General features: G+C 31.0%; 1 protein-coding gene across 1 annotated transcript; it reads left to right on the plus strand.

Annotated features, from left to right (window-relative positions):
- Nucleotides 1-1,341: 1,341 nt before the first annotated feature.
- LOC115883122 (venom carboxylesterase-6-like) lies at nucleotides 1,342-23,075 on the plus strand. Its single transcript, XM_030901433.1, has 11 exons — nucleotides 1,342-1,497; nucleotides 1,550-1,681; nucleotides 6,087-6,230; nucleotides 6,291-6,441; nucleotides 8,486-8,745; nucleotides 12,838-12,960; nucleotides 15,672-15,843; nucleotides 19,481-19,656; nucleotides 22,261-22,408; nucleotides 22,463-22,598; nucleotides 22,884-23,075. The coding sequence occupies exons 1-11, from the start codon at nucleotides 1,411-1,413 to the stop codon at nucleotides 23,068-23,070; spliced, it is 1,716 nt and encodes a 571-aa protein (XP_030757293.1). The 5' UTR covers nucleotides 1,342-1,410; the 3' UTR covers nucleotides 23,071-23,075.
- Nucleotides 23,076-26,628: the final 3,553 nt, after the last annotated feature.

The raw sequence follows: 26,628 nt of genomic DNA on the forward strand, positions 1-26,628 counted from the left end.
TTTCATTTTTTAGATATATGCTTTATTAGCGTCACTGTGGTTATTTGGCGAACCCTTATTCTTACCATTTTTGTTACCACTTTTTCAAATAAAGTCATGGAGGTCATCCTAGACCTAACACCTCTGCACATTGTCGTAGGTAGTTATGCCAATGCGACAATGATTAGAATGGTCATTGACGGAAACAGTACTGGGAGAATTTTCAGGTCAGGGGCTTGGAACACTCTCAAAAGAAAATTCCACTTCTCCAACTCCCAGTGGATAACATACCAAGAACCTACAACACCTCCTTGGGCCGAAAACTAAATACTCCCAATCAGTGGGCACCTACCCCAGACTCTTTCAGGCAGAAATCTAGGCTATCAATTTATCTTAGATAGGAACTATCGAAAACAGGAAATACACATCTTATCCGATAGTCAAGCAGCACTAAACGCGATCAACTCATTAACTATCAATTCAAAGTTGGTCAAAGAATACCTAGAGAAGCTAAACAAATTAGTCAAGGAAATAAAGTTCTTCTACTCTGGTTGTCCGCTCACCAAGGGATAGAAGGCAATGTAAAAGCAAATGATCTAGCTAGAAAAGGGGATTCTGTGGGGAAAATGGGGCAGCACCAGAACAGCTTCGTGCCATGAACTTTGGTACGGCTGATGTGGAGGATGGAGAGCTGGCCTCTGTGGAGCCGTCTCAGATAGTGGCTTTTGTTAAAGCCCTGAGGTTGTATGATGAGTTATAACTCGTTATAACTCAAGAAAGGGGAACACACAATAGATCTGTAAGTAAAATAAAAACACTAAATCACCACAATACACCAAAACACTTTTACTTTTACACTGGACGCGCGTTTCGCTAACCATGTTAGCATCATCAGCAGATGATTATAAACTAAGTTTATAATCATCTGCTGTTTTAAACTGGACGCGCGTTTCGCTAACCATGTTAGCATCATCAGCAGATGATTATAAACTTAGTTTATAATCATCTGCTGATAAAAGTAAAAGTGTTTTGGTGTATTGTGGTGATTTAGTGTTTTTATTTTGCTGTGTAACACCAAAGGTTCCAACCCTCAACTGTAGATCTGTAAGTGAGAAATAAAAAAGAAAAACTAAAAGAATTACTTCATTCAGTTTACTATGAAAAGCAAAAGATTTCTTTGCGAATGAGATTTTTTGGAGTCATGCATATAAGATAGAAGAAATCGCAGTTTATTACGAAAGCCAGCGCAGGTTGAAAACGCGATTTTAGAATCTCTGCGATTGAATCGCAGTTTACGGTTTTCTGCCCATCCCTAGTCCACACAGCTTTTATATAGTTAAATTCGATATGATCGAGTTTTATTTGGCGCTCTATCGGCCTCCCGATGTTTTTCCTCGTCCGATAAATCGACGGTTCTCGAAAAATAACGCGATGCTGATAGGCCAAAGTGAACTGCTACCGCTCTACATAGTTCTATGTCGATGGGTGGTGGGTGCTGTGAGCCGTGACGGGCTGAGGGTGGTATATTGCAGTTGGTGGCGTGCATTTTATAAGTGATGGTATGTTTTAGGGGTTCGTTCAAGTCGAAGTGCAGAGTGGAGTTTTGAGAGGGGGTGTAAAGGGGTTGAGCGATGGGAGGAATTATTATAGTTTCGAAGGAATACCATTTGCCCAGCCACCTGTAGGAGATTTAAGGTTCAGAGTAAGTTTATAATAATTTAAATTGAAATTTTTAATTTTATTAAAATGTATATTAAGCAATATACTTGGAAATATATGAGACTATACAGGGTTGTTCACCACATACGACACGGAGTATTGTAGCTAAACGGTTAGATTTTTACAAATTGTAAGTTTTGGGTTCGTTGTAGAACCATTAGAGCTACAATTTAAAAATATTTTTAAAAGATACAGAGTGTCCCAAATAAGTAAAAAACATTATAGTTGTATTTTTTTAAATGGGATACCCTGTATATTATTCTATTTTTAGATTCTACGATTAAAATAAAGGTAAATTTGATCAAGGTTTATCACACTTAAACTTTAAACGACAATAACTTGTTTAATTTAAATGGAATACCCTGTATATTTTACGTGATTCAGATGCACAATTTAATTGTCTATCAAATTGTACTATCCATTTTTTACCTGTCTCTTCAAGTTTTCAAAGAAAATGCATTTTTTTATAATTTAGACCTCATTTATCACTATACCCATGGAATATTGACATTTTAGATTTTTTTTAAAGTAACATATGTACCAAATACTATTCAAAAATAATAATATTGCAAGCCCATTTGTTACAAACAGAAAACTATTTAAATCTTTGTAAAAGAGTATACCTATTATATAAATACAATTTCCTCACAAATATTAGTTAATTACATACTATTTTAATTAATAAATTATTCTAAATAAATGTGGATTTGACTCAGAAATCGATATAATAATAAGTTACGAAAATGAACGTCTCTGTTATAAAAATAAGCATTCGTCAAAAATTAAAATAAAATTTATACTGTCTAATGCACATGCAAAATTCAGTTTTTTAGAATTTGGATTTTTTTTAGTTTTTAGTATTGATTAATCAACGTAAACAGTCAATTAATGTAGTCTGAATACTAGGATCGAACTATATCGACAATATTAGTATCTGTACTCTTTGAAAATTTGTTACATCTTTAAAAATAATCTAAAATGTCAATATTCCATGGGTATAGTGATAAATGAGGTCTAAATTATAAGAAAAGGCATTTTCTACGAAAACTTAAGAGATAGGTAAAAAACGGTATAATATAATTTGATAGACAATTAAATAGTGCATATGATTTAAGTAAAATATACAGGGTGTTCCATTTAAATTAAACAAGTTACAGCCGTTTAAAGCTAGTCATTATTTAACATAAATTTTTGGACACTTTGTATAAGAAAGTATAATTTTTATTATCGCAACACAATATCTGATCAATAAATAATCTTCAGTAAATATGTAGTATTGAAAACTTTGATACCCTTGGAGAAATGAAGCCTTAAATTTTTTACTGCAATTTCACAAAATTGAAAATATTTCAAAAACAGTAAGGTTTAGTGTGATAAATCTTAATCAAATTTACCTTTACTTCATTCGTAGAATCTAAAAATTGTATAATATATAGGATATTCCATTTAAAAAAATACAACTATAATATTTTTTACATATTTGGCACACTCTGTATCTTGTAAAAATATTTTTAAATTGTAGCTCTAATAGTCCTTCAACGAACCCAAAACTTACAATTGTAAAAATCTAATCATTTAGCTACAATGCTCCGTGTCGTATGTGGTGAACAACCCTGTATAGGTTGAATCTAAAATAAGTACAAATATTTTATGAGCCGATTCATATTTTCTGTTTGTCGTTTTTCAAATAAGCCCAAAGTAGACGAATTATTTTACTTTGAAAATAATTATCTAAAAAATGATTTTTTACTAAAATTTAAGGACCACGCCATTTTTTCTGTTATTTTTCTCTAGATTATATGGGAAGCACTGTTCATTAAAATGTTGTATCCTATGTTACAGAGCCTGTTTCTCTCTAAAATTTTCTGTATCACAATGTACCGTTTGTGTCCAGAAAGGGTTCATAGTTTCATAGATGTCGATTTTCGAAAGAAATCAGTACATGTATATTATTTCGTATATTTTTCATTTTATTGATTATATGGGAAGCACTGTTCATTAAAATGTTGTATCCTATGTTATAGGGCTTGTTTCTCTCTGCAGTTTCCTGTCTCACAATGTACCGTTTGTATCCAGGAATGGTTCATAGTTTCATAGATGTCGATTTTCAAAAGAAATCAGTACATGTATATTATTTCGTATATTTTTCATTTTATTGATTTTATGGATAGCACTGTTCATTAAAATATTGCATCCTATGTTATAGGGCCTGTTTCTCTCTACAATTTTCTGTCTCACAATGTACCGTTTGTGTCCAGGAAGGGTTCATAATTTCATAGATGTCGATTTTCGAAAGAAATCAGTTCATGTATATTATTTCGTATATTTTTATTTTATTGATTATATGAGAAGCACTGTTCATTAAAATTTGAAACAGGAAACAGATGTGTGTTCCGGTGAAACAAAAAGAAACCAGAAACAATATAACCCTAAAAATATAGGAGGAAATAGACTCCTTTAAATAAAAGGTTTTGTTTATCTAGCAAAATAATAATATAATAATTAATGTAGGTATTAATGACAGGGTTTGTCTACATTATTTCTTCTGTCGAGATTGTATTATATTTTCATGCTGAGCAGACCATGCATACAGAAACTTACTGAATAAATTTGACTAACATTTCAATAATTTTATCACTTTACAAAACAACAGACAACATCAGACAAAAACATTTTAAATTTAATTATTAATTCAAGTTGAATATAAGAAAAAAAAACGTGTACGAATCTAAGCTAATTAATATTTATAATAGGAAGATACTAAAGAATGTAGATTATGTTAAGTTCTTTGTTTCTACTTACCATTAATAGGCATTAAATTTTAGTCATGTATTTTCGACTACAGAGATGCCTTTCTTTATATAAATATGCGCAATAAAATAAATAATAAAATGGTTATTTTAAATAAAATAACAATTATTATCAACAAAAATAAACAGGTTGTGACGGAAGAGTATTCTTTTACTTTATTTTGTGCAAATGAAATACAAATATTTATTAAAAAATAAAAAACAAACCTAACTAAAAATACTAAAAATAAAAAAACTAATAAAATAATATTAAATTTTATATTTTATTAAAGCGTGTTAAAATCAAATGTAATTAAAAAAATATAAAGTGACTAGGATTTACTACCTTAATGAAAGGTTGAGTTGATATCATTTAAAAAAGAACATATATCATAATATTATTTTCAGTGATCAGAATAAATTAATTAATATAAAACTAAAATAGATAGTATTGTTCAAACTATATAGTCAATAGTACTTGCTAAAAATGCTAACCTTGATTTCAAATTATATTTTTGTTTACTAAAATCTAGGAAGATCTTGAAATCAATCATTACAAATTAACAAGCTGGTCATTTGATATAAGTGTTGGATGCATAAAGGAAGTAAAAATGTCAGGAAGTAACAAAATGTCGTGTTATTTTTTATGCAATATATCGAAGTTAAATGTTATGATTTGCATTTAGTTTTCAAATTTCCTGATTTGTTTTTCATATATGATCGATAATAATAATAATAACACCGTTCATAATAGAGTAATATTAGTTTTTTGAGTTTTAATTTGTTTAATGTTAATTGTAAAGAACTGTTTAATAAAATATTCTGTTTTTCTATAAGTTATAAATCATAATAGAATAAGAATGCCATGCCAACTAAGTGAAATTAGCCAAAAATGATACGAATTGGCTATAATTCAGTAATTTTTATCTGTATATTGGTGGAAAGCTTAAAAAATGACGCTTGTTATGGAGTCAAGACCAACTATATGGTTTTCATTGAAAACAACATACCGGGTACGTCTCAAAAGTGGCCCACCCTTATAACTTTTTTATTTTTTTAGATAAAGAAACGAGAGATGACATTCTGAATAGAATGACATATCATATGTCTTTATCTATATGTCGGCTTTATTTGGAATTGTAATATGCGGTTCATAACGACAATTTCACTCGAAATACCAAGTATGTGGTACCAAATTATTCGTAAAAAATGCTTTTTCCCAATAAGCTAATGAGACACCTTTGTTCCATTTGAAAAAATTGAGATATGATTAAAAATACGATTTGATCATCTTTTAACCGGCCAGGACAAGACACGAAAAAAGTAAAAATATACCAAGGGTGCCATTTAAAAATCAAAAGTTGTAGCCGTTTCCGGTGAAACAGGAAGTGACCAAAGACAATTGAATAAGTCAATCTATCCTAATTTATGTCATATATTAACATACCATATCTCGTTTTTTTATCTAAAGAAATAAAAAAATTATAGGGGTGAGCTACTCTTGAGACGCACCCAGTATATGTTTGTATCATATGTCAAAAATATCAATAAAAAACAAATATATAATCAATATTCACTATGTATATTATATACTTTTAGGACCCTATACCTTTCAACAAATGGACTGGAATTTTAGATGCCACAAAACAATCACATTCATGTATTGAGTTTGAACTGAACCAAGTGGATTTTGATGTTCACGGCAGTGAAGATTGTTTGTATCTCAATGTGTACACCACACAAGTAATTAAAAATATTGTTTTGTCCAAAATAAATATTAACGATACAAGTTTAAACTTCTAGGATCCACGCTATATCCAAGAAAGATTACCAGTGATGATATGGTTTTATGGTGGTTATTTTAGAGAGGGTAACAGTTCACTTTACAGTCCAGTATTGTTACTAAGAGAGAACGTAATTGTAGTAACATTGAACTACCGAGTTGGAGTTTATGGTAAATTGGTTAGTTTTAAGCTATTAAGTGTTAAAAATTGAGAGGCCAAAACTTACTTAGAATTTTTCATTTACTCTGTATACCTTTTCTTTATTTATTATCCTTTAAGAGTAAGTAAGTAAAAATTGGTCAAAAGAGAATTGGGGAAAAATACCGGGATATGGAGGCTGAAAAACAAGCGGGATTTAGATCTGGTAGATCCACGGTCGACCATTTATTTACACTGACACAGATAATTGAGAAAAAGATGGCGAGAAATCAAGAAATATATCTCCTCTACGTAGACCTCAAGAAAGCGTATGATAGTGTACCCCATTCTAAATTGTGGGAAGCTCTCGAGAAAACTATCAGCATAACATTAATTAAGGCTGTCCAAGAACTTTGAAATTGAGTACAGAGACAACCAGGGAAGACAAGCAATTAGACAACTCAACAGTATTTTATGGGATCAGGTACTAACTATCAAAACAAAACAAACACAAAATTTATAATAGCATAATTAAAAGCATTTGAAAGAAAAAACCTTCAGTTACTCGCAGCTACAGAAATGGACTTTTGGAGGCACCCGGTCGGCAAATTGAAACTGGATAGAGTAAGAAATGAAAAAATTCAGAACGTTATGGGAGTTAAGCACAGAAGACATCAAAATTAACCAACTCAGGTGGTACAGGCACGTACAAAGAATGAAAGGGAGCAGAATCCCAAAGAAAATACTCAATTGGACACCGCAAGGTAAAAGAAAGAGAGGGAGACCTAGACGGAGGTGGAGAGAAGGAATAGACGGGGACAGACAGAGACCAATGGAGACTGGAAATCAGAAGACGGCGAAGAACGTTATGAACTGATTTTTATACTAAGGGCTGGCAAAGGTTATTCTTGGGTCGAGATTTCCGTATGTAAGAAGAGTACAATGCGTTTATAATGTACTGAACAAAGAGAGGACAGTAAACACGTTGCCAAACGTATGAAATAAACCGAGAAACTGTGCACATCGCTAAGAGACGTGGAAGGGAATATAGCAGATTTGTTGCAGTTGACCGGTCGACCCAATCAATACCTCTGTCAGTACTTTAAGTTCTAGGGAAAGGTGTACGTCATGCGTTCAGCTTCACGATTTAATTACGTCTCGTGATACTTAATTTGTTTATTTATTAACGAGTCCGTTGTAATTTGCCCTATAGCTTGATTTTCTTTAAGTGCAAGCTAAAAACACTTGCATTTTTGGTAAAAATAAGTGGAATTGAGTGGGTGTTTGATAGTGGTCGCGCTATTAGAACTCTGAATTCAAAAATCGATATCTCAAAATCTATTAGAAATAATAGATTGTAGTTTTTTCAAGAACTTTGTTAATATTTCTGCTGTATTTTCTTTGTAGAGAGTATATGAAAATCTTTATTAATAAAAAAATTACACGATTGCTGAAAATTGCTATGCTCTAAAAGTAATTGGATGGATTGTTTACAATTTTTGAATGGAAAAAACAACATTATCGAATTTTTCTTATGTAAACGTATTGTAAAATATCCAACCTGGAAATTTAAAAAAAGTTTCAATATCTAAAGTGGTTCTTGAGTTATGGCCTGTTATGTGTTAAAAAGTTGAGTTTTTATATTATCGCGATTACTGACGTTTTCTCGTTATAAAAAAAACGACACCTTAACGATATCCTTATAATTCCATTTCAGATGCTCAGAAACATGTCTAATGATTTTATCTAGTTATCTCTTGAAAAAAAAAGTCTTTTAAAAATAAGCGGTTTGCGATCGTGATTTTACTTTACTTGATAGGAAAGGCGTATCGGCAACGCCGCAACAGCACACCGTCGCGCGTCGCGTCGGTCGGTCGCATTTCTCTCACTCCGACTTAATAAGATCCCTATGCGATTGACTTCCACACATGTAAATGCCGACCCAAAAGTAACAGTTGCCAGCACGGTATAATATATAGTAAGGAAATACGGTTGAAATTTAATTTGTCGTCTTTTTTCGTCTAAAATTGTGTTTCTCTGCTATTCTTTCATGTTTTATAATGGTTATTTTTTTAGGGTTCTTGTCTACTAGTGATTTGAGTTCACCAGGAAATTACGGACTTAAAGATCAACTTATAGCTTTAAAATGGGTTCAAGCAAACATAGTTAAATTCGGCGGTGATCCCGGAAAAGTTACTATTTTTGGCGAAAGTGCCGGCTCAGCTTCTGTAGGCTTTCATTTGCTGTCTAACCAGGCGAAAGGACTATTTCATGGTGCCATATTACAAAGCGGGACTCCTCTGTGTAATTGGGCGTTAGACAGAAATCCAAGACAGGTATTATTTAGCTTTTTAAGTGTAGAAGTTACACTGAGATGCAAAATGAAACGCAACGGAAAAAGTTTTGTCCAAATTTAAAGTGTTATATTTTTGTTATTTTTAGCCCTATTTTCATGATTTTTTTAGCAAGCTGAATATAATTATATCAACTTTAATTTGTAAACTCAGATTTTTATAAACTTTAGTATTTGGCATATTATACAGGGTTAATCGAGAAGTTGTTTTTGTACCTACCCTTACTTTTAATAATTTCGTCTGTAAATTTTCCTAAAATATAATTTTACGGTCAGAACCATGACTCCTGACCATTTTGTTTTTTGATTCATGTCAATACATGCTTTTTCAATACATTGTTAATTTGTTAATTTTTAAGAGCAAAATCAACTGATAACGATCAATTTGCAATTTTTTAATTACAATTTTAAATTAATCGTTACTTTTTGATGTAATTTTTAATACGACGAAATGGTTTTGGTTGTCAAGAAATGGCATTGGATACTCTATACTAAATTAAAAATAAAACGTTAAAGACTAACAATACAGTCCGGGTTTTAATAAACATTAGTAACAATAACAGAACTGACGATATTATAGAAAAAAATATGTAATACCTAAATAAACTAACGGAAAAAAATGGTAAAAAATAACGTAATACTTTGTATTGCCGCCCTTGGCTGCTATAACTGCCTGTATACGTCCGTTCATACTGTCAACTGTCACTGAGGCTGCATCAGGGTTGTTAAGTAGTTTATGAAGCAAAAACTACGCCAAAAACTACGTGTAGTTTTTTGTATTAACTACGTTTTAAAATTTTAAAAACTACCTTCAAAAACTACACAAAAACTACCTACAAAAATAAACATAGTAAAACATAAACAATTTAGATTTTAAACAAAAATCAAGCCAAATTCTTATCATGGAAGTATGAAGTTATATTATATTTGTATAAGTTAAACAACATCAGAAAAAAAGACAATTTTTTTTCAACAAAAGTGTATTTTCTACGAAATACAAAGTAATATTGAACACAAAATAAACTATAAATTCTTATGGAGAAACTCTCCATAGATATTCTCCAGGAGAATATATAATTTTTTACATCTAAAGGCACAACTTCATAATTCCCCTCTTCCCAGAAGGTATGGAGACATGGACGTCTTCCAAGCATTTTTAACTACTAAGTCTCAAAAATATTACATAATAAGGAACAAATTCATAAAATATAGATTTTTTATTTCGTTAAATTGATCAACAAAGAAAGTTTTTAGAGTTTTTAGGTTATGTTTTTACTGTTATTTAAAAAAACTACATTAGTTAAATAAACTACACATTTACTACTCGACATTTAAAAAACTACTTGTGACATGTAGTAAATGTAGTTTATTAATTACTACATAGTTTAACAACTCTGGGCTGCATATATCAAATTACGTTATATTTTCCCATTCTTCTTCATTTCCCATCCATTCAAGTGAAGTTCATTTAATGAATTGCTTCGCGACCTCTTACCCTTTTGCCAAGCATTTGCCAAACGTCGAACATGATGGACAGTTCACAGTAATATATCACCAAATCACCAAAGCCGCCTTATCACATTGAAAAATAACAATTTTAAAATTCAAAAAAGAAATGATAATTGAAAAAATTGCAAATTGTTAGTGGCAAGCTCATTTCGACCTTAAAAATTAACTAAGGCATGTATTGACATGATCCAAAAAGCAAAATGCTTAGGAGGCATGGTTCTGACTGTAAAATTATATTTTAAGAAAATTTGCACACGAAATCATTGCACAGGGTGTTTTAAAGTTAGGGTAAAAAACAACCCCTCGATTAACCCTGTACAATATGCCCAATACTAAAGTTTATAAAAAACTGAGTTTACGAATAAATTGTGATATAATGAGGAAAATGCATGTTTTTAAATAATAGTTTTAAAAAATAGTTCATATAATTACAAATTGAACCAAAAAAAATCGTTGATATCGGTTAAGAAATGTCTCTAATATAAAATAATTAAATATTGCTAATTTAAATGGCCGGGCAAACGCTCTCTACCGCGCCTTGCCGCTGTGACGTCACCCGCCGTTCTTCTGCGTTGAGTGGAGCCAGACGCGTGTTTATTTTACACAGTTTGCTTTTAAACGCTGTTGAATCCGAGTCAAAATTTTAGTTATTTGTGTTAATTAATATATAATTAGTAATTAGTGATATTTATAAATAGTAATGGATGAGCGAAAACAGAAAAAAATGGTCCAAGGCCATAAGAAGAGATGAAAAGAAAAACGTTAAATTATCCTCTATTTTTACGATTTATTGTTGTGAAGATCATTTTGATGTAAGCTCATATATTTATGTATATTGTCTTACATAGGTATATGAAATTTGAATGTACAGGGTTATTCATTATATTTTGACACCCACATACAGCCTTAACTGCAAGTAGAAGAAAACATTAAATAAAAAAGTTGCATAGTTTTTCATATACTCTCTTTTAAAATTAATTCTATACAGGGTGTCTCAAAGAAGGTGGTCCAGAAAATTGTAGGTATTTTTCGCTTTTCAACTGTCAATATTTCGTAAACATTTGAAGATAGGTATAGGATATTATACACGAAATATATCTAGAATACCTAGAAATTTCCGAATAATCCAAAAATTTATAGCGTGTTTCACTTAAATAAGTAACTTAATTTTGGCGTTTGCTTATGGGACACCTTGTATAATATTTTCATTACTGATAAACAATTTATTTCCTATAATTTCGTAAAAAAACAATCTTAAAAATAACAAGGGTAAGGGAGTGTCAATATATTAAAAGAAACTTTCTTTTTCACGCTATGCTCTGGAGATATTTTTCCACGTACTAAACAAATATTTTTGTCTCTTTTCACTTCTACATATCCTATAGCATTATCTCCATACGTCTCCCTACCTGATCTGAAAAATAAGTTTATAACATTAATTTATAACTATATAAAAGTTCGTAACAGTATGTACCTACTTATACTTAAATATGCGTCAGTACTACAAAGAATAAATGTTACATACCTCTCTGTTTTTTTCCTCGTAATTCAGCACCAATAAATTGGGAATTTGTATTTATAAAAGCAGCCAACATAAAAGCATCGACTTTTGGCAAGTTATCTGATTGTGCTTTTACAAACTCGGAATCTGCCATTACTTAAAAAATTCTCAGAACACACAACACATACAAATAATAACTGCACAAAAAAACATAAAAAGCTCCTTCAATCAACGCTAAAAGCAACAAAAATGTCTTAATACGCCACCTAAATACGTACATAAATGGAACACGTCTGGCTGCTGCTGGCCATCGCGCGTCGACGAGAACGGCGGGTGACGTCAGACCAATAGAATATCGTTTCAATTCGCGATGCGTCGTTTGCTTTATCCATAGTATTTTAATGGCCCGTTTTATAAAATTGTGGTACTACTTTCAAGAAAAAAGTTTTTTTTTTGCATTTATACATATTTATTCTAATAAACTGAACAGTTTCTGGCGAAAAATAAAATATATGCATCTTCCTCATTATATTACAGCTTGCTAAAATATTCATGAAAATGGAGCTAAAAATAACAAAAATATAACGCTTTAAATCTGACCAAATATTTCTCTGTTGCGTTTTTTTTTCTTTATCTGAGTGTAATTATAATTTCACACTAAAAATATAATATTGATGAAAATCTAAATAATTTTTAGAGCGCCCTGTATCTATTAAATTTGCATTATTAATTCTAAATTGATGATATATATGTATATATTTAATGATGCTTATGTTTTCTTTACTAGTTAGTCATTTGCAAGTGCTTTTAATTAAAAAAAACAAAAATAGGAAGTAAAATTAAAGACTAATAAGTCTGGGTATAATTTGTAAGATATTGTTTATTGTAATATGTCGTCAATATTATTAAAAATATATGGTTTGATCATCATCTTATTATAAGCTAAGTATCTTAAAGTTGATAATCGAGTTCTAAAGATAGCCTTGATATTTTTTTGATGAATACCTAATTATAAATAAGAATTATTTTCGTAAATTTTGATACAGCTCCTTTGTTCTCTTTCAGGTAGCATTCGATCTTGGAAATGCTTTGGGATTCAACACGAAAAACAGTACCAGCTTGGTTAAGTTTTTAAGACAAGCTGATTTATCGAAATCGGACCAAGTGATAAAAACACTCTATACAGTAGTGAGTTTAGTTTTCTGTTATATTAAATTAAATAATTATTATAATTGAAATTTGTCACTGAAAATACCTTTTCAAAAAAGGTAAATTTTTTATTATGTAAAAAGTCACTTTCACAAAAATAGTACCAAACCTTCGAATAAGAAGACTAAGGAAAGAGCATATCAAAAATCTTAGGTACACCGCGATGGGCCTCAAATATGGCCGACTTAAATTCCGCTTTATCAGTGCCGTTCTAATTTTATTTAAAAAATTTAAAACTATGATGTAGGGTAGACGTGGGGTAAACTCAATAATTTGTTATTTTATTTTACGTTGTGAATAAATGTTGGTAGTTATTAAAATTGTTATAAAAATATATAATTCTAATAAAAATAGATAAGTTATAATAAGTATTTATTAACACAAACATCCGATACGCTACTGAAGCAGGTAAGTCAAATTAACGCATCAAAATTCTTTGACATCTGATCTTTGACAAGTAGTAAATAAAAGCTAAAATGCAAGAAAATATATAATTTAGTTAATTTAAGTGAATTTCATAAATGATCGGTTTATTACACGTATGTATATTATATAGTCACTTACTAGCGAAAAGTTGTTCAATTATTTCACTCAATTTTTGCGGAGATCTACCGCACGCTACACAACCAACTATTTTAGAGTCTTTTTCGATAAATCGCGATAGTGTCACTGTTAATTTAAGTTCTGCCACAATTTCCATCTAGATTTACTACCTTTATACAACTATCGGTAGTAGAATAAATAATAAATAACATAAAATAAGCTCCGTAAAGAGTGACAAATCCACAAAATTTCAAATCAAATTCAAATGTGTCAAATGAATCGTCAAACGGAACTGTCAAGGATCCCCACCCTAGAGTGCTTTTATGGTGCTTTTTCCGCCCACCATGCATGAATACATGGATAGCATTATGCTTCTTCCTTAGTCTTCTTATTCAAAGTACCAAACCAAACCTTTTTTTGAAATTGTTTGTTTTTAACAGAGACACTGGCATATTTTGTTTCTGAAGGTGCGTTTTTGTAAAATCGGAAATAATGTTGACATTTTACTAATTTCTTGTTGTAAAGCATCAATAATTTGCAATTTTAAAATTTTTTTTTAAAGTTTTAGAGTTTTAACTGTGTAAAAAATTAAGTTTATTACGTAAATTAGGATTGACTAGCGTGTTAATTGTTTTCGGTCACTTCTTGTTTTATCAGAAATGACTACAATTTTTGATTTTTAAATGGCATTCTCGATATTTTTTAGTTTATTCGATAGAAAATGACATTCTGAATGGAATGACATATGATATGTCAACTTTTGACATTTTTTCCTAGCTTTTTTACATTTTCGGCTGTATTAAAAGCGTTTATTTTTATTCAAAAAGCCTTGGGAAAATAGATTTGATCGTCTAATGTTTTTCGTGTCTTGTCTTGGTAGGTTAAATCGTATTTTTAATCATATCGCGATTTTTTCAAATGGAACGAGGGTGGCCAATTAGCATATTTGGAAACCATTATTTGGTTGTAGTAAAATACCGAGAGTGTCATTTAAAGGGTGTAATTTCCGGTGAAACAGGAAGTGATCGAAAACAATTGAATATGTCAATAAATCCTAATTTATGTCATATACTAACATACAAAATCTCGTTTTTTTATCTGAAAAAATAAAAAAAAAGTTATAGGGGTGAGCCACTTTTTAGAAACACCCCGTATAATTTATGATATTCTGATTATTTTGGAATGGGAACTTTATAGCAAATCCATTAAAAATGTTCATTTGTATAAAGATATGTTTGAATTACTCTGTATATCTAGGAAATTCTTTTAATGTTTGCTGCTTTTGCCCGCATATTATTTTTAAACAAAGATTGCAATAAAAATCTTTAGAAATTTGATATTAACTGTAACATTTTTATTCTTGATAAAAACCTTAGATTATCTAAGCTAAAAGTTAACTCTAAAATAAAAAAAAATCCAATTTTTTTCTCAAAAATCTCCAAATTTTTAAAAAAAATTTTCGCAAAAAACCTCATAATCATGTTTCTGGCGTCGAAATATACTACACCAAAAAATATTGGAACCTATTTAAGACCCACCCTGTATATTTTCAGAGACTTGCAGCACAGAATATCTAGCTTATTCTGTGCTTTCAGTAACTATACAGGGTGTCCCAGAAATAAGTGCAAGTATTTTAAGGGGTGTTTCTTTGTCGTTTTTCAAATAAGTTGAAAATAACGGAGTTATTTTACTTTGAAAATTTCCAAAAGAAAAATGATTTTTTGCTAAAATTCTGAGAACCACTGGATCTTTTCTGGGTTTCCTTTTTTGTAAATTTTTTAACTAAAAACTAAAAAAAAAATTCCAAAAAATTTGGAATTTTAAATTTTTTTTTTCGAGAAAAATTCATCCTAGGCGTTTTTCTAGGGTTGAGCTATACTATCAGTTAAAATACCTGGACTTATTTCTGGGACACCCTGTATAATCTAGTGCGTATAAAATTAAAATTTTGTAATTTAGAAATTTGATTAACGTAATTTCTGATTTGTAGTAATTCTCTAAATTTATACTGATAATAGATTTATACGCTACTTGTTAAACAGATATTTTGTGTTATTCCATGAATTTGTTTTTTGTGGTACATACAGTACATACTTGCTTTGAAAACCGACCCTTAAACAATTATAGTGTTTTATTTTCCTTTTCAGAATTTCCTAGAGTCCTTCTTCTACGGCGGCCCCTTTGGACCAGTAATCGAGCCCAATTACGACGGAGCTTTCATCACGAAAGACAGTTTAAGAGCTTTGAAAACAGGAGACTTTGCCAGAGTACCTGTAATTATCGGCGTAAACTCGCAGGAAGGAAAACTTCTCACTTCCGGTAAACTGCTCCTATTTACATACAAACATACTTAAGTCTTATCAACCTGTGTAATAATACCATAGTAGAAGGAAAAGAGTAGTTGCACTCTCGCAAATATTTTCTGCCAGTTTTTACAATCTGCCGAATATCGGCAGATTGCAGAGCGTTTCAGCTGAGTTCCGTCGCGAGGTTCGAGCGTTGCGTAAAATTGTGCTTTGAGTTTTTTTTGAGCGTCATTTGTAGATTACAGTTGAGGGTTGGAACCTTTGCTGTTACACAGCAAAATAAAAACACTAAATCACCCCAATACACCAAAACACTTTTATTTTACACTGGACGCACGTTTCGCTAACCATGTTAGCATCATCAGCAGATGATTATAAACTAAAGTACAATCTACAAGTTGAGCGTTTATATACTCGCTCAGTGGGCACCGAGTGGGCGTGGCAAAATCTAGCCAACCAATGTAAAGATAGTATGAACAGAGTCAACGGTCCAATTCCTTCAAGTTCTTTGTTCCTACTACTCTAGTGGCGGAAATCTAACTGTTACGCTCAGTGGGCTCTGACTCGGTTGGCTAGATTTTGCCACGCCCACTCGGTGCCCACTGAGCGAGTATATAAACGCTCAACTTGTAGATTGTACTTTAGTTTATAATCATCTGCCGATGATGCTAACATGGTTAGCGAAACGTGCGTCCAGTGTAAAATAAAAGTGTTTTGGTGTATTGTGGTGATTTAGTGTTTTTATTTTGCAGTCATTTGTAATCATGTTTGTGTTCAGATTAATTTTCTTAACTACTTAATAATTTGATATTATTTTCATTTAAACCTCAATCTTTCATTGATTTTACTTTTGAGAACCATCCCTCCCTTGCTTGCTGTTTAACAAACTGTACCTTCATTGAACAAAACTTTGCTAGTACCAAAAGTACCGAAAAAAAAGTGGAAATCCCGGTTCCTTAGAGGTATGGTACCGAAATAACCGGTTACGAAAAACAACTCCAGTCCCGGAAACGCTATAACGTACCATAACCGTGAATCGCCCTATACAGGGGAGTCTTAAATAAGTGCAAATATTTTTAGGGATAGCATATTTTGGTCCCAGAAATATGAGGATTTTTCTGCGCAATTTTTTTGGAAAAAAAATCTGGAAATTGTTTTTGTTTTTAGTTAAAAACATAATTTCTTGATAATATGGTAACTAGGGTTCAGAACCGGAAATTCCCGGTTCTTTTGAGATATCAAAGAACCGGACTTGAAGTTATTAATTTCCGGTTCTTTCGGCACCTTTGGGACTCGGTAACAATAAGTAAAAAATTATTCTTCTATTACGTGAGAAAGTAGTGATGCTATTTCTTATTGTTTTTGCTTCTTTTCTCTTTTGAAATTTCTGTAATGTTTATTAGCAACTATTGAAGTTTATATACCTATGTTATTTTATTATTTAGTACAATGTGTTGTTCAATGTATTAGTTATCCAATGAAAATCACCTAACTAATATATTAATACAAAACAAACACATTAATGTTAAAATTAATAAACTTGTTTTAAATTAAAAAAAAATTGTTAACTAATTGTTAAAGTTTGAAATAAATAATAATATAAAAATATGTCATTATACAGGGTGAGTTTCCTACGATGTTCTCTATGGGTATCTCGGAAACTACTGGAGATAGAGAGTCGGTTAAATGGGGAAAGAATTGCAGTTTTGTGGGGTCATAAATATGCGCCTTTCAGATTTTTGAAAAAGTTCATGGCTTACTAGATATTTCGAACAAAACAAATTTCGGCTATTTTAAAAATTGTCCCTAATTCCATTATAATCTATTTTAGACAAAAAGTTTTCAGATAAAATTTGTAGATAATCACATCCTTAATGAGACTGTGTTCTCCGTTTTTTTTTTAAAGCCTGTCATTTTTGACATATAACACAAACTTATGTTTTTTTAAATGGAAAGCATAGTTGGCCATGACTTCATAAAAAGCGCCATTTTTCAAGCTTTTCAGCGATATAAGCTATAATATCTTTTTTTTCGAAAAATTACTGAGTTATAGCCAATTCTTATAATTTTTAAACAATTTCACTTAGTTAGCCATGGAAACAAGTTCAATCATCTTTGCTCTCAGAAATGTGAAGCTGTCACATCCAAACTTTGTAAATTAAAATAAACAAAAATTGTAAATATGAATTTTTCAAGTTAAGAAGGGCATGTAGATACTCGTGCATCAATAGAGTGGTTCCAACATGACTTTCATTATACCTCCCCCCCCCCATAATGAAAGAAATGTTAAAAATTATTTGTATCATAATAATGCAGGGATAGGAAGAGGTGGACCAATTGCATGGGACTCCTCGATCACATGACTTATCATTTTTAGATTTTTGTATGGAGTATGGTTAACAATAAGGTTTACAAAAAACTTATGAATTAAGAGAGACAATCGTTGTGGCGGTACGAGAGAAGTTTAATTAAGTCGACCGGTCCTTCTGTGAGACTAGGTAGTAATTTACTTTTAAAAGATGCAACTCAACATTAAGAATTGGCTATAAATAAATTTAGCTTTTCTAACATATGTCTTAAAAACCGTTCTCTAAAGAACGTAACTTTCACCGATGAACGTATCCTCGAAAATGTGTGGCCAAGAAAAGTTGAACCAATAAATTCTACACGCTTTTCTTCATTTGAAAAATTCATATTTACAATTTTTGTTTATTTTAATTTACAAAGTTTGGATGTGACAGTTTTACATTTCTGAGAGCAAAAATGATTGAACTTGTTTCCATGGCTAACTAAGTGAAATTGTTTAAAAATTATAAGAATTGGCTATAACTCAGTAATTTTTCGAAAAAACATATTACAGCTTATATCGCCGAAAAGCTTGAAAAATGGCGCTTTTTTTGAAGTCATGGCCAACTATAGTTTCCATTAAAAAAAACATATGTTTGTGTCATATCTCAAAAATGACAGGCTTTAGAAAAAAACGGAGGATATAATCTCATTAAGGATGTGATTATCTACAACTTTCATCTGAAAACTTTTTGTCTAAAATAGCTTATAATGGAATTAGGGACAATTTTTAAAATAGCCAAAATTTTTTTTTTCGAAATATCTAGTAAACCATGAACTTTTTCAAAAATCTGAAAGGCGCATATTTATGACCCCACAAAACTGCAATTCTTTCCCCATTTAACCGAGTCTCTATCTTCAGTAGTTTCCAAGATACCCATAGAGAACATCGTAGGAAACTCACCCTGTATATGTCATATTTTTTCCGCATTTCTTCCAATCAGAAGATTTTCAGATACAGAAGAATTGTTACTTACACGATATGTGAAAATATTCTGTTTTCAAGCAAATTTTTACTCGATGATCAATTATTGTGAACTCATATTTTCCTAAAATACATCTTTGTGAAACTATGGCGAGTGCCACGACTATACTTTGCCTAGTTATAGACCACGACTATACATCTACGTCAGTGGTCACGGGATGCGAGAACAAGGTCATATAAAGTGGCAGAAAAAGAACAAAGGATTTGACAAGGAGTAAAGCTACTAGTTTCCTTATACTATGATACTACTCGGGGCTTTGGTGTTATGTAATTAGCTTATTAACCTTGACATTTACCCTGTTTTTTTTAATATTTTCAGTAATTGAAGCCGCAAAGCCGTTTTTCTTTCTGTTCGATGTTAGTCCGAGTTCTTTGGTACGAGATACCATGAATGTAAAGTCTTATAAAGACAGGAGGTATATAGGAACAAAAATAGCACAATATTACTTCAAATCGAAAGGTTTCATTGCAGGAACAGATGAAGAATTCACAAAGGTATTTAGAAATTGCAGAGCTACAACAAGTCAGTTTTAAAAAGACTTTAGTTTAAAATCTTGAGTAATTTCTAAAGTCAAAATCGTTATTTAAGTCGTTTTTATGACTTAAGTCTATATTTTTGACTTAAATCATGATAGTCTGCAAGTTAAGTCAGTAAAATGACTTAAATTGCTTAAATCAATATAATTACCCTCAAGTCAAGACAACCAGAATTCAATTTAAGTACCGGGTGTCCCACTAAGAATAGCTCTCGGCTGTATCTCGGAAAATATCAGCCGTAGGGGCTGCGAAAAAAAATATTTATAACTAAAGAGACTATAAGAAATTGCTGGAAATTATTCTCAAGTGTGTTATATCTAGCTACGCGTAGCTAGATATTCTGCGATACCATGAATTCACTGAAGTGTCGTTTCGTATCCACCGTCATTGGTATCTTAATTATTAGATATTAATACACCTAGTATTATGGTTTTCTGGTTCATTGTCGATATTTTGAATAAAATAGTCTTTTCTATATGATTTTTTTATTAGAATGTTCATAATCAAGAGGGCTAGTGATACCGTGTTAGAAAAATAAGGTAATTAAGTGCTTGTATTTTCACAAATTACCTATAACAGATGCGAAAGAACATCGAATTACGCGTTCAGGTTTCTGTGACCTTCAGAAAGAGTTCATAGACAATCCGCATCAATGTATAGTTTTTTTTTAATCTATAGTTATAGGGTGAAAATAATCTGCACCAATATGTTATCGAGGCATACAAAAAGGTCCACAGACTTCGAGACGTACGAAAAATCAAGTCCATTTAGTGTGTGTCGCAATTTTCACACCTTAAAAAATTAGTTTTTTATAGCTATAGCAACTGCAGCGACTATGAAAAAAGCTGTGTGATTTTCATAGAAAATAAGGGCACCTGTAATTCATTTGAGAATGTTATAAATCGCTAAAAGAGGTTTCAAATCTCTTGGATTTCTAGTAATATTAAATAAATTTTATTAAAAATTGAACTAAAATTGTTAGTATCATTAAAAACAATTCAAATTCAAAAATTGTATCAGTCAAATTCCCTCATTTAAGGTGAATATTAAAGTAAATATAAATACAGCTCATTCTAAGCTCTACTTATCTTTAAGAAAAATTTAAATCATTGTTGCAATTGGGCCTTAATGCCATTTCGAATGAACAATAGTATTAATAATGTACATTATAATAATAATAAATTTTATATCATAGTGTGTATTAAAACTACTAAAACACTTTTAAATTGGTATTATATTAACAACTTTTGTTTTTTAATCCAAAAAAAAGTTACCAATTTTCTCAATCAAAATATTTGTGGTCCTGAAAAGGACCTTCGTTTTCCCATGTTCGTCAAGGTAGGTAATGGGTAAACGGTAAAAAAACAGGATAATGAAATTTAAAAAATTACAAAAATTGTTCAAAAGTGCCTCCCTCTTGCATTAAACAATAACCCAAACGATCATAAAATCCCCTCCTCACATTGGATAACATATCAGGGGTGACAGTGTCAAAGGCATTAAATATTTTCTGCCTTAACTGCTCCAAGTTTTGAATTTCTTCATGGCCGTAAATTTTAGATTTTATGTACCCCCATAAAAAGAAATCATTCACCGAGAAGTCAGGTGAAATTAAACGTCAGTCTAAACAAAACTGTCATTTTTGAAAACTTGTCAAAATTTGGACACACGCTAAATGGACTTGATTTTCCTATGTCTCGAAGTCTGTGGACTTTTCTGTATAATCTCACATTAATTTAATAGATTGCTCGTCATATTATATCAGCTCGTAGGAGATTAGGGAAAAAAAAAAGATATTTATAGTATAAAAAATTAATTTATTTAACAAAATTTAATTAAAGATGTGACAAAATAGTTACATTTCTATTGGTTCTATCGGACTTTTTTCGACTATATAAATCTTTATTTTTTGTAAACTTTAATGCATAAAATATTTTCAATCTAATAAATAATTTAATGATGTAAATAAGAGGAAAATTCTCACATGGGTGGTCAAATTCTATAGTTTTCATTATATTAAACAGCCTCTGAATGTTTTCTTCAGTGCAAAACTCATCAAAATTTAATATAAATAATTTAAATAATAAAATGTAAATAAATTGAAATGCCTGTAAATAAATTGAACAAATTTTTCCACTTTCATGATCAAAGGCCTTTAAATGGGTAAATAATTTCGAGTTATCCAGAGATTCGGATTCTTTTGCAAATTTTAGACAAATATCACATTGATGTATTTGAAGACCCTTTTTTATGATGTAGTCAAACATAGTTAAAGGCATTTTGAGTTGAAAACATTTCTCAGAGGCTGTTTGATATCATGAGAACTATAAAATTTGACCACCCATGTGAGAAATTTCGTCTTATTTACATCATTAAATGATTTATTAGCTGCTGTTAAAAATTTATCATAAAAATGTATAAAAATCTGACGTAAGCCTTTTAGAGAACTTTAAGACTTTTTCACATTCCTATTCTCTGAAATTATATGACCAGCTGGTATTTAATAAGCTGCGCCTATATTTTTCGTATGTTTATGACTTTTACTTACTTCAACTATTTTAGTTTCTTTCAGATGATATGTTTTTAAGACCCATCGTGAAAACTACAGTTCTCATGTCAAAATTCATCCCAGTGTACCACTACGTTTACGATTATGAAGGGAGCTTAGGAAGATGGTGGTTAAAGTTCAAAGCAGAGTATAGGCCGGATAGTAATAATATCTTAATTTTATAATTATCGACTTTACACATACCTTTATTTTTAGTTAAAGGTGTTGCACATGCGACAGATATTCTGTATTTGTGGAATCTTACTATAGCACCTACAACATTCAAAAATAAAGAGGAAAGACTGGTATCGGAGAGACTTACGAGATTATGGACTAACTTTGCTAAATTTGGGTATTTTTAATTTTTATTAATTTAATTGATATTAACAAAAATCATAACAAACTCATTTAGACAAAAAAACTAAATAAATGTGTGAGATAATATGGTAAATCTCATATTGACGACGTTTTTTATGTTACATATTTGCCTACCAAAAAGTTCATTAATAAAATTTCTTGACATATTGGTGAATGAAATTTTAAAATATTTAATGCAAAATGATATTAAATTTTTCAATTATTAATATTACCTTCGCCATTTTGTCAAGAATATATTATTTAAAATTTGTATTTTTAGCAATCCAACCCCGTGTGAAGAAGATCTATTGCAAAATGTGCAATGGCCAAAAGTGTCCGGTAAATCGCTGCAGCATCTGTATATAGGTACAAATTTAAAAGTTTCTAGTAACTTCCAAAAAGAAAGTGTCGATTTTTGGGAGCATTTATATAAATGTTTTTCGAAAGAACCCTATCAAATTTACTAGTTAGTTTAAACCAATTTTATTTATTTAATAAAAAATATAATATGAAATTTAGTTTTATTGCTGTTATTATTATTTTATATTCGTTATTTATTTAACTATAATAACTATACTGAAATTCATGGGGTATTTTTTATAGTAAGGGTTGGGTTTGATAAAAAAATCTTTTAGGTTTCGCGCTTCCTTACCAAGTTATACAGAATTAACTAGTAGTATGAACTAAAGAAACGTTTATACATAGGTGACATAAACATTGTTATCTGTCGTTTTATTTTGTAGGTTTGGTTTCATATTCGATCTTTTCAAAACCGTTGCCCTTCTGTTAAAATACGGTTTTTATAGACGTATCTGGTTTAAAAAAACTAAAGTGTTCTCGAATAGAAACAAAAATATATTGGAAATATATAGGAGTAGGGGTAAACGTATTTGAAAAGTGTAGAATTAGTGGTGGGAGGAGAAGGAGGAGTATAATGAGGAGGAGGGTTTCTCATATATTATCTACTAGTAGATAATATTATCTAGTAGGTATAAATAATAGTATTTAGTAGATATAAAATATTATAATTTTATCTAGTAGATATATATTATCTACTAGTAGATAATATATGAGGGATCCTCCTCCTCATTATACTCCTCCTCCTCCTCCCACTACTAAAGCCCCATACTCACACTTCGCTCCTTCGTCCCTTCCTCGCGTTACTTCCTCACTTTCCTTCGTCCCTTCGCTTCCTTCCTTCGTCCATTCGATGCTTGGAAATTAGTCAATTATGCAACAGCACACCACGAAATATTTTTAATATAGCTGTTACATGTTTATTACGAAATATCTAGTAACCTCTAAAATTTTTAAAAAATCCGAAAGGCGCATAATTTTTATTTTATGAAACTGCAATTCTTTGTCGTGTCAAAAATAAAAATTGAATTTTAATAATATATGTTTTTTTAATAAATCCGAATATTTCAGTATCATATACAAGGTATATCAGTATGAATGTACAAGGCGAGTCAACAATAGAGTAAAGTTTATTATGTAATTTATATCGAAACCATGAAATATGACATACTAATTAAACGTTAATGAAGTCAATCCTTATTTTTTCAGATATTTTTGTAAAGGCATCATGCACACTATTTCTATTTTTTTATTTTTGTCGCTACGCCCAAGTAGCATTTTCACGACTTGCGACCACATGTTTACTAAACACAACGTTGGATTAGTTACAAAAAATAGTTAGTCCCTACCTTGGGTATTAAAATAAATTTAAACGTTTTTATAACGTTGTGCCGACGTTGGACTAGTACTACAGCAAAGTAGAAGCTTCTGCGACGTCGAATAAACGTTGTCTTGTAACCTTTTTTGCTAAAGTGATCTTTAGGTGATTCGGACAACGTAGTTACAACGTTGGACAATATAGAGTTTTCCGACGTCAGTTTCAGGACCTATTCCAACGTTATGCAAACGTCGTCTGTTTTACTAATTCCAACGTTGTTTAGATTTCCTTATTCTTACGTTGTAGGACGTCGAGTCACTACCTTTTTGCAACTGTATTGAACCATAACCTTAAATTTTAAATTTTCACTTCATTGTTCTGTTCAGTCAGACAGTTCAGTGCTGTTTTTGTTTTTATAAAAAAAAACTTAATTAAAATGGGACATAAGAAAGGTACATATAAAACTAAATTTAAATATACATCGACATATATTACCGATAGTTTATCCACTCCCTCGTTTATTTATATTATAGAGGGCGGCACAAGCTAGACTCTAGGATGACTAAATTAGGCAATCTTGCGACTAGTATACTACCTGTTAAGGCCGAACTGCGACTATATTAGTCCAGTATGCGACTACTCGAACTACTCCATCTTAATCTCCAAAACAGCAAAGTGAAAGCCGCCATGTTGTTAAATAAGAAAATGTTTCGTTCCTAAAATAGCAATTCCTGCTTTTTGAATACATTAACTTGAAATATTTGACCCTAAAAAACACGTGGAAACAATTTTTTCGACTGCGAACAATTTTTTCGACTGCGCAAAATTTTACTAAAAAAAAATTTAAGAAAATTTTTAAAATTTCTTTAATTTTAAGGCCCATTAGTATTTTTCAAAGTAGAAACAATACATTTATCAATAAAGTTGTTTGCGTTTAACTTTTTTGCCTTGGGTAACGAGTTACAGAGTCGGTTAAAGTGTTTCAATAATTATGATCTTCAAACATCCCCCACACTTAAATACTTTTGTTTTGTTTTCCTTCACTGCCATCTGACATATGTCTCTAACTAAACCATAAAAATAATATTTTTACTATAATTATCCCAATTTAGGATAAAACGCGACTTAGACGCTATATTAGTTTTGTATTTCTGTGAATTAGGATTTTAAACAACGTTGCAGATTGTACTAAATTAAGCTTCTAGCCAACGTCGGTATCGAACGTCGTTTCGACCCAAAAATTATTCTCCAAACTAGTGCAAACTAGGGTTGGCACGAGGTTGTGCCGACGTTGCGCCCCGACGTTTGGTCGCGTGACACAACGTTGTCCCGACGTCCAAATGCTGCTTGGGGAAGGGATAAGCTTATTTGAAAAGTGTAAAATTGGTGGTGGGAGGAGGAGGAGGAGTATAATGAGGAGGACGGTCTCTCATATATTATCTACTGATCACTTTTCAAAAACTCCCGATATAAGCAAGCAAATTTGTAGGAAAAAAAATTAATGGAAAATAAAATATCCCAGAAATTTTCAGATTTTATTGTTAAATTATGTCTGATAAATTTTTATAAAAACATATTCTATTTTACATGTTTTTGAATACTATTTAGAAATTCCCCGAGCATTATATATCAATTGAGACGAAAATCTGGCGACAGGCCAAAACAAAAAAGGGCCAGAACAAATGGTGTCCATATAAAAAGAGATATTGGTTTCCCGGCAAACTTTAACAGCGCACCGCACTTTTAATACCGCTTCTTTCTATCCCCCATTCTGGTGTATTTATTCGCGTATAAGCGGGGCCACGAAATGATATATCGCGAAAAAGATACTGGGCACGGTGGAAGACAAATAGTTTTTTTATGGATACGATTTAGCCCGGGCTTTCTCGTCAAGGCCAGCTTTTCTCTTAAATATTCGGTATAATTACGACAGACGAACGAGTTCTAACAATGATTGATGATGCGGCCGATATTTTTGAATTATTTTTATCTGTTTATTCTATCTGACAAAAATCTGCTTTTCGGAGTTCATCAGTCTTCTACAAACTCTAGCTTTTTTTATAGCATTATTGCAAACATATACACATGACCAAAATTATTGCATATATCGTTTAAAAATATTCGGAAAGGAATTTAAAGCATCTTTTTTTAGACATAGCTTTGATAATCTGTAATAAACATTTTTTTGTTAAAATGTATATGGTAAACAATGTTTGTCATTCAGACCCAATATTATTACAAATTCATGCACATTTCGATTTGTGGTCTCTTGGGTTTCAGAAGAAATTTGACCATTGTTTTGGCCTTAAATTGCCTAGAAACATTATTTCACAGTTTAATAGAGTCAGAA

Source organism: Sitophilus oryzae, unplaced genomic scaffold (assembly GCF_002938485.1).
Source record: "Sitophilus oryzae breed Bouriz unplaced genomic scaffold, Soryzae_2.0 scaffold_180_pilon_pilon, whole genome shotgun sequence".
In the NCBI taxonomy this organism is placed as follows: domain Eukaryota; kingdom Metazoa; phylum Arthropoda; class Insecta; order Coleoptera; family Curculionidae; genus Sitophilus; species Sitophilus oryzae.